The sequence below is a fragment of the Anneissia japonica genome, unplaced genomic scaffold (genome assembly GCF_011630105.1).
Source record: "Anneissia japonica isolate Jap-2015-1 unplaced genomic scaffold, ASM1163010v1 scaffold1889_len2455224_cov183, whole genome shotgun sequence".
In the NCBI taxonomy this organism is placed as follows: domain Eukaryota; kingdom Metazoa; phylum Echinodermata; class Crinoidea; order Comatulida; family Comatulidae; genus Anneissia; species Anneissia japonica.
Genome location: NW_022752980.1, coordinates 2,182,578 through 2,192,567, shown reverse-complemented (window position 1 = coordinate 2,192,567; position 9,990 = coordinate 2,182,578). Strand labels below are relative to the sequence as shown.

Sequence of the window (9,990 nt, the reverse complement as noted above, 5' to 3'; positions counted from 1 at the left end):
ATGTTACATCGTGTAGCATAGCTCTCAACAAGAGCGTCATAACCATAACCAATGGTTATGACACTAGACCACAGAGGCTTCATGGTTAAACAGATTAAAAATACCGCCAGGTACACTCTATTACCCAAAGGGCGCACGGCTGGAATGAAATAGTAGTTAACACTGTCAAAGTATATATAAGTCATCAAAGAAAGGTAAGTACATATAATATATACATACATTTATATTATTATATCTTCATACATATATATATATATATATGTATATATATATATATATATATATATATTATATATATATATATATATTCACATTCGAGGTTCTAACTAAAAGCCGAGTGAAAAGTTGGTTAAGGTACCTGGGATAAAGCAAGAGACAGGGGTTCAAATCCAGATTAAGGTAATTGTTTTTACACGTGTAGACTCTTCTTTACAATTTATATACTTATATAATATAATTTATTTTTATTTTGTATATGGCCTATACATATCTGTTTCGGGTTGTTTTTTGTTTTTTTGTTAATTAGTTGGTTTTTTTTTTCTTTTTTTTTTGGTTTTGGCTGACATTTTATTAAAATCCTTGACAACTAATCGCTGGTACTGTCAAGACATCGTATAATTGACAATACTAGTATTTCTTGCTGTTTAATATCCACAGGTATCCAGAGACAAAGCGTACAAAAACCTTTTATTACAAACCTTCTGTTTAATGACGTCATCCATACGTGTCCGTATGGGAACTAATCAGAAGACAGAAGAATAGACAGAGATGCATCGAATCTGATCAATTATTGCAAATATCAACTCTCGTGAGCACGCTTTGGAATAGATTCCGCTTCGTGTCTGTGCCATAGCCGAAACTTTGCTCTCAGGGATATATTGTGTGGTTGCTCATGATCTGAGACACTCGCCCATTGATTTTGGTTGTAATTGCCTGCCCGCCTGGGGTGAGATTTTATTGAAGGAAGGGGCAGCGGTGTCGGAGACGACGATGCTATCAGCTTTAGTTTTTTTAGCTGTAGCATCCACAAGTTTTACAGAAGTAACCACCCTTTTAGACCATGCACCTGAGGAAGTGGAGTTCACTAATGAGTTTGCAGTACAGGTCCATGGTGGCCCAGAGGTGGTCAGGAATATTGCCCGAGACCTAGGCTATGACATGATTGGAAAGGTAATATAATTATAATATTAATGTAAAAGCCTATACTCTTTGATAGGCCTATATCTAATCTTCATTAGCGTAGCACGATATCAGACGGTATTTCAGTATCCTACCCATCTCTACCTCAGCCACATGCATGCTATATCTTATACAGAAATAAATATAGGAATCTTCGCCTTCATTTTGCCAATATGTTGTCTTTGATTACGTATTCACTATTCACCTGGCATTCTATTAATTATTATTATTCACAAACATATTTTTAGTGCGTGTTATTTGAAGAACAGTAGTAGTCCAAAAAAAATTTACCGATAATCCGAGTTCCACATACTTTATCAACATCACATATTTTTCCGCATTATGTACTCTCCGAACGAAAATATTGAATTATTTTTTAACTGAGCGCGGATACCGTCGTGCTTTATTTAACAGCAGTAATTCCGATGTAGCGACAGGTTGACGATAAATTTATTGTAAATCCAATATAGAATACATTATCAGACTAATTTGATCATAATATAAGTTATCCAAAATAGAAGGCTTACGTATTGATTTAGCTAGATAAATATGTTTATATAATTTATATATATATATACAAATTATTATTATTATTATTAATTATTATTATTATTATTTATTATTATTATTATTATTTTAATATTAAACTATTGTTAGTTATAGAAAATATATGGTAAAATAAACTAAGAACAAATAGTATTGCCACAATTTGTATAATTACAATTTTATTCGAATACATAAAAATAGTAGACATTAACAATTCAAGTTGGGGTTTTAAAGTATTTTAGTGTATATATACTCGCAGTTAAGTCTGTCTTTGGTAATGCGTCTCCAAATAAATCAGGCTTGTTGTCCCTCACACTGTCAGTGGTTTTTGGTTGGCGTTGGACTACATCCATTGAAAGGCGCCCACCTCCTCACTGACTGCTGGATTTTAGTTCTCCATGAACGTAATTGGGGCGAAGATGCAACTATTGATTCAGCACTATGTATAGTATTATCTGCTCGCCTCAACACCATCTGAACTCCAATCATTTTACTAAATACGCCGTCAGTAAAACATGGTTATCTTTGAGGAGTTTGTGAGATTGGTAAAACTGCAGCTTTATTTGATTGTTAGGTCTATGCTAAGACAATGGGGTTTTTTTTCCACTTTCATATCTGATGAATTTTGCTAGTAAGTGTTGTTTCCAGAAAAATGAAATTGTCTGTTTGACGGACACACTACTCTCCAATTCAATGGCGGATTAAAGGGGGGAGGGACTACCCCACCCAACTCATTTAGGTCTAAGAGTGCCATTTCCGGCCATAATCATAACTGTTCTTACCTCAGCCCCCAACTGTGGTAGGGCTGAGCTGGGTGGCGCCAGCGGGAGAGAGGGCCGGGGACCAGGGCTTCCCGCCTGGAGAAAAAAAAATTATATGTTTGTACATATTAGTAGACTCTAAAATCGATTAAATAAGCACCCCTGGTTCTAAGGTGGTCTAAACTCATTTGTATAAGTCACGCGCTGGTCTCCCTCTATTTCGAATTCCTGGATCCGCCACTGCAATTTTGTTAGTGGTTTAGGAACACCCATTCTAGATAGAATTGGTCAAAATAGAACTACATAAGACTTGTCAATGTTAAAGACACTCATTCTCATGCTACACTCATTCACATGCTGTGTATGATTTTTGAGATGAGCTAAGAACAAGAGCTTCCTACCAGGGGCGGCTCTAGGATATAAGTTATTGGGGGGAGGGTGGCTAAGATGTCCGACTGTGGGGGGCGCTAAGTATTCATGGGTGTAACTATAGCGCGCAGCGTTATCTGAGGGCCGAAAACCCGAGCCGGGTGTGGGTATGGGAGAGGGTGTCCCCTACTCCCAAAACAAGATTTTTTTTAAATTGGGACTTCTAGATGTTCTGCTTGACTGATCAGACCCAGACGAAGCAATTGTTGAGCTAAGACACTCGTTCTGTAACAAAATAGCAAAACCTTGCACAATCGTTCTTTCAGTTGTTCAGTACTGGCTAGATGTATCCTATATTTATATGAAAATAATGGTGCTGGATTTTTATGATTTTATAAGAATATCAAGCAAAACTCTTTAACAACAGTATACATTTCCAGTTGTTGAAATCTAGGGAGACTCCAACGTACAACATATCGCTATAGATGAATGTCATATCGCTAGACCAAAGAAAGCATATGGTATTAGTGCACATTTAACCCCAATATACATTCTTTTATACATCTCCTGTCTGCATTCATACATTGTGCCCAGCTTACAATTTTACGTTATAATGACTTTGGTGTGCAAAACGTTTTTGTAGAACCATAATTTACGTATTCATTTCTGACTAAACGTTGTGTTAACTTTATCTTCTTCGCGCAGAACCTAAAATCAGAACGTTCGCAACGTTGACGAATGTTAATAACGTATTTGCTGGGTATTATGGTTAAGGTATGAAAAAAAAACTTTAGGTCGCAGCTGGGAAATCATCGATCTCGTAACTTATATTCAAATACTGTAAATACAATATAAACGAATAGATAAAATGATAATTACAGAGCTCGTATATCGGAACACTTGATGTTTTCTTCGTATCAAGCATAACAGTGCTCTTCACTAAAGTGAATGTAATCACTTGTGTATTCGTTTTGAAATCCAAATCATTGATCACTCATTCTTGTTCATTGACGTTCTTTGAAAATCTCCCGTAATTATGAATTTTCTTTTCTCTAAAGATAAATTCATTAGAATCTGAGACGTACGTGTCCTTGTGAGAATTTCCCCGTGTGATTTCAGTACAATGCATTTCTTCAAATCAATTTACCTTCTGCGGATTGTATTTGACTGATGTGCAACCATGTAAGCCTAAGCAAATAAGCTCTTTGCCAGTAAATAAAAATTAGAAAACTATAAAATAAATTTATTGCAATATTGTTCAAGCCTTGTCTAATAACTTTATTGCCATATACATCATGACCATTATTTATCAATTTTTACATTGTTATACCGGATCCCCCAGGACCAAGCCTGTCACCAACATCATATCTACGTAACTGTATTGGTTACGCATTTCCCAAGTAACTTTCAAATAGGTATTACAACCCGTTTACGTAATAGATTATGTGGGACCGCATGTACTCATGTATTTGAGCACTCTGTTGCTAAATGAATGGATAAGGATGTTTAAATTTTAACATTATTTGTAGGATTAATCCGGGAATAAAATATAATAATATGAACCAACTTCATCACTGCTACTTTAAAATACCGTTAAATTTGAAGTAATTATTAATTAATTTAACAGGTAAAAATATCGCTTTAGAAAGCTTCGAGGCACTTTTTACAAAAATCATCATCATTAAAAGTTTCGTGTTAGTCAAGTCAATCATGATACTTTGAACAAACTTGGAAAAATTGACTCAAAGGAATACATTGCAGTTAACACCTAAAAAATAATAATGTAATGTAATTTGTAAGTCTAATTTTACTCGGCACAATGGAATGAGTAAATACCGGTAGCTACCGCAACAGGCGGCCACAAGATTTCTCCAAGAATATGTATTATTATATACAATATGCCTAGAATATCAATTAAATTTTATAATACGTACATTATGAATTAAGGCTTATCGTTTATATATTGTCTGTTTGTATAATAATAAATAACGCTGTGATTTATACCAAATCATATGTGTCATTAGAATAATCGTTTAACAATAATATATTAATATTTTAATAATAATAATGATGATGATGATGATTATAATAATAAATAATAATGATAATAATAATAATAGTAGCAATAATAATAAAAAATAATTATGACGATGATAGTAATAAAAATAATAATAATGATAATAATGATAAATATTTACAATTGATTACAATGATAGGTGGTTTATCCAGAATACACTCAAATGCACATTTAAGTTTAATATATTAGTCCAAGAATAATTGTCATGAACTTGAAAGTCTCTTTCACGAGGCTGGTGTAGAGCAGTTTCAGCCTAAGGCTAAGCTTAGATACAGTAATCCTCGAATTATTACCATTTAACGATGATGAATAACGGCGATTTTTTTTAACTCCAGGCTAAATTTAAACGAGTTTCTTTAGTATAGTACTCTATCACACTTTATCATAAACTAACGATGGGGATGACAGTAGACTTTCTATATAAAACATGGTTATCTGTTAACCATTTAAAGTAAATACAGTACTGGGGGAATTTAAATATTTTAAGAGTTTATACTGCAACATAACATAATCCTAACATAACCAGCCATACAGTTTGATTAGCCCGACGTATATAGTAACCACACAATTTTTTTGAATACGCTCGAATACTTTCGACTAATACGTCCATTAAGTTTTCATTGGTAGGGGTTTAGTTCCACATTCTCAATTTTCGTAACACCCCCCCCCACCCCGGTTCCGCATTTTCAATTTCTGCACCCTCCTGGATGAGATCAGCCTGCGCATAATGTATGCATAAATTATACTATACTATGACCAAGGCAATTCAACAGGTAAAATCACAAAAAAAAAGTCATAGATCTGAATTTGAACTCGGGTCTCAATGTCACATACTCTTAACCAGCACGAGACCGATTGTGCTTCTTGGCAAATTTGATTCCGATCGGAAACAACTTATTTTTAAATTATTATATTTACAGAGGGTGACTCTTTCAGTTTATCATCGACTGATACTTAGGGGCTCTCTTAATTAACTAATACAATATGATGCTTTATAGACTGGGCCTATATCCCATTATGAGGCAGAGAATAGAGATATTTCAGATTTCTGTTGGCGCAGGATTTGAACCCGGACCTTAGGATTGAAAGGCAATCATCTTAAGCATAAACCTACTATTCCGCTATTAACAAATGTAGCAAGTTGGCTTTTCAGGATCTCATCCTACACGACTTTGCGCGCATACTCAAAAACGTTTTTTTTTATATTTTTTAAAATATAGGCCTACGTACAGTACTTGCACTCAATAGAAAATGATCACATATTAAACGCGTCAATTATGTGCTGTAAACAATTCCCAATCGTACAGGGTATGCATTTCAATTAAAGTAGATACGTATGAGAAATCCGTGCGTTTTGATCTTGAGGTAAATGTTAATTCTTTTCTATCGTGAATGCTTTAATCTCATATCACTGCAATCGTTATTAACAGGTAAACATACACTATTAATTTATTATCTATTTAAAGTGAATCTTTCATGACTGAGTTTATTCTAATTATTTTATCGCTTTCGTGCCTGTTGAAAATATTTTATTGCGTTAGTGCCGGTATTAATATTGTGGCAAATATGCCGCACGTAATATAATCTTACGCACTCGCTCACCGGTCTGTGCGAGTGAACACTGTGCAATATGAATTATAGGTCACCGCATTTAACAATCACTCTCCGTTCGTCAGATTTGGATTGCCTAGCCTTTATGTTGTGCAATCATGTTCTAGTTCATCGGTAATTACAAAGTCAGATAGATAGATAGTCATAAAATAAAATGATCTCCAGCGTAGTATTACGATGTATCCTTCGCACTTGTATGAATTGACACAGGGATCGGAACGACTTTGTTCCGTGAATAATTATTAAGCAGTACAGACATTCCACCACTGCACTAAGTGATGCATATTGATATTGTACTGTCGAAAGGCAGGTGATGTGAGATTGTTTGTTTCTCACTTTGGTGTTAATCGTATTTTAAGTAGCACGATCCAATAATGATGAAAGGTGTGCCATAAATTGTGTTGAATGCGGTATTAAGAAGCCTATTTTTCAAGGGTAGACCTGCCAGGTCTTCACGAATCTGTCACTTAAGAAGCAGGACACACGGATCAATGCATGACCAAGCTTAATCATATTGAAACATGAGAGAACGAAATATGTATTTATTTATTTCACTCGACAATAACAATTACTAATTATCATGAATGTCTGTAAATTCATTTTTAGTCATTAAAAACTACCTAATCTATATTTTTGAATTTGTCTAATAATTGATAGGGAGTTGGTTGCTTGACAAAATTAATGACCGCAAACTTACCACAACAAAATTATAATAGGCTAATTAACAATTACAACAACAAAAACAACAGTGACAATAAATGGTAATATCAATAATGATAATAATAATAATAATTTTGATAATAATAGCCTAAATATAATATCACAATCATATTAGGAATAATAATAATACTCAATTAAGAACAATTGTAATCACATATTTGAAATAGTACAGTAGGCCTAAGTCTCAACAGTTTTGATTTAGGTCTAATGTTTTCATATCCCGCAATAGGCTAAAAGATCAATTTTATGTAATGTAAAAAATACAGCGCAAAAAGAACCTGGGCTGGCTCAAATTATTGTACAGTCGTACTAATACGGCATCGAGTACCGTTCCGGTAGAGACAGACACGCTATCGTGTTGGAATTAAATATTGCAGCTCATTAACAGTTTGCCTGTATATACTAAAAATAAATAATTGAGTAGGAAACATCACTGTCGATCGCTTTAATTATGATCTGGAAACGGTTTTAGTTACAATTCCTTAATCCATCGTGAATTAGGTAATATTATAACTATAAGCTAAATTCACAAACAAGACATACTGTCATTTTGCATTTTAAGAAATGTGAGAACATAGTTGGTTATTGGCGAATGGCGCCTAAGGAAAATTAATTACAGTCTGCTATAGAATAATGTGAATGTTTCTATTACTGAAACAGTATTCTTAACATTGTAATTGCCAATTTAATTTGTGGTATTTAATGTGTTTGCATAAGGAAATTTGAACGTTATATAGATTTATATAGAATTTCTTGTCTGGTTCAATTTGGTAGCGCTTCAATTCACTATATATACTGCGTTAAAATTAGGTTTGAATTCTGCGTAACCATCATTGGTGAAATCATAGATGAACTGCAAAAGCCCAGTGACTTTAGAAACTACAAAACAAAATTGGACGTTGTTGCATTTTATGAACTTGTATATGTGAAATAGTGGTGTTCTGAGCTCCATGATTTCTGGTGCTGCCGCCCGGCTGCGTTTCTTAAAAAAACTCTTCATTAAATTAAACAACGTCCTCAACAAGTCGGACAGATCCCATATCATACACACTTAGACCTCAACTTTTAGTCCTCTCCTTCGATGTCTGTGTCTGTTACAAAATATGGTAGCTTCATTTCACGAGCTGTAGACTGGGGGCTTACGGGGTATGGATAGATGGGGTAAGGATACAAATATTAGTCTTTTACACAAGCAATACGGTTCTAAATTTTGATTTTTTTTTTAAACCATGAATTAACTTTTTATGCATTGTGTAGGTGAACTTGAACTTTGAACAGATCTAGTATGGAACCACTAACTACCGTATTTTGACTTCATACGAACATGACGGATCAATATCTGAGCAGCAATCGCTAGTAGAACAGCTTTTAGCTCAGTCGGCTAATCCGATGGCGGTAGTCACTGTGTTTTGCACTGAACAGCGGAGATCTCTTGGTCCCCGGTTCAATTCCCGTCGCTGCTCTTCGTATTCCAGCTAGAGGACTGAAATACAAGTTATGATAGCGCATTGTTTTTCGGATGAGACGTTTAAGCCGTTGTGTGCATTATGGCTCATATGCACGTTAAAGAATGCAGTACGGTACACTCTTCGGAAAAGAGTAGGGGATTGTCTCCGGTGTACTCATGCCTAATCACCACTAGAAGAACTCCACTGGAAATAAGTCTTATTCAAACTTTTGTGGGTTATCCTTGGTGTTTACACCGAATAAATCCAATCCAATCATTCATCCATACATTTCATTATGCATTCATTGATATTTTTTTATTCATTTTGAAAGTACAGTATATGCCAGCTAACAATTTGACGTTAAAATATTTTCTGACATAACGTTAACTACAGCTTTTACAACGTTTCGTATAATAAAGTTGTGTGTTTGCCATATTTCTGTTTTGTTGAGTAAGACTGAGTAAGGATGTACCATAATATATTGTCTCTCCATTGCAATATGACTAATTGTGTTTATTCATAGCTTAATATGAATTTCGAACTCTGCGTAATCTGAATTTGTTTTGGTAGATTGGTGACTTGGATGACTATTACCTGCTACAACATCACGAAATCCCAAGTAGATCCATTAGATCAGCTTTCCACGTCACAAAACGTCTAGCAGACGACGATAGGGTAAGATTCCGAAGAATATCAAACTCTCCATTTTTCGTTCTGATGAAATAACAAATCAACCTGCTCCAAAATTAGTTTGCACTCTCTAACACTAATTTTTAGAAATTAAAATTAATCATTTTGCCTACTGATAAATATGATCCGATGTTTTATTCTGGAGTGACGAAGAGTGAAGCCTAATAAATATGCACGCGTCCGCGGACAGTTTTATTGCACGGGCGACCGTGATGTTATCTCGTTAAAAAAAAAATAATAAATAAATAAAATTTTAAATACCGCCTGTTGTAAAGTAAGAAAAAATCAATTAAAACATTGAATTTGCTGAGTTATAAGAAGCAAGGTTGTTGTCCAAGCATCAACAATATATTAACAATTATTATCAACGCATGCACAATATCTTTAAGAAAGTATTTACTGCAAAAAGATGAGCGTCCAGTTGCTGTGTTAACAACGCAACTCAGTGATATTTCTGTAGTAAAATTATTAGTTTCACTGGGTAACACATGTTCCTTCCGTAGGTCAATTGGTTTGAGCAACAGCGTAGCATTGTCCGCCAAAAGAGGGACTACGTATCGGGGCCCGCCCAGATGTTTAACGATGAATA

General features: G+C 34.5%; 1 protein-coding gene across 1 annotated transcript in view; it reads left to right on the top strand.

Annotated features, from left to right (window-relative positions):
* Positions 1–748: 748 nt before the first annotated feature.
* Positions 749–9,990, top strand: part of LOC117122554 (neuroendocrine convertase 1-like) — a 25,854-nt gene continuing 16,612 nt past the window's right edge. The window contains exons 1-3 of the mRNA XM_033268157.1: positions 749–1,170; positions 9,282–9,386; positions 9,905–9,990. The exon at positions 9,905–9,990 is cut by the window's right edge and continues 22 nt beyond it. Coding sequence (XP_033124048.1) covers positions 991–1,170; positions 9,282–9,386; positions 9,905–9,990 — 371 coding nt within the window. The 5' untranslated portion in view covers positions 749–990. The remainder of the gene's footprint in view (positions 1,171–9,281; positions 9,387–9,904) is intronic.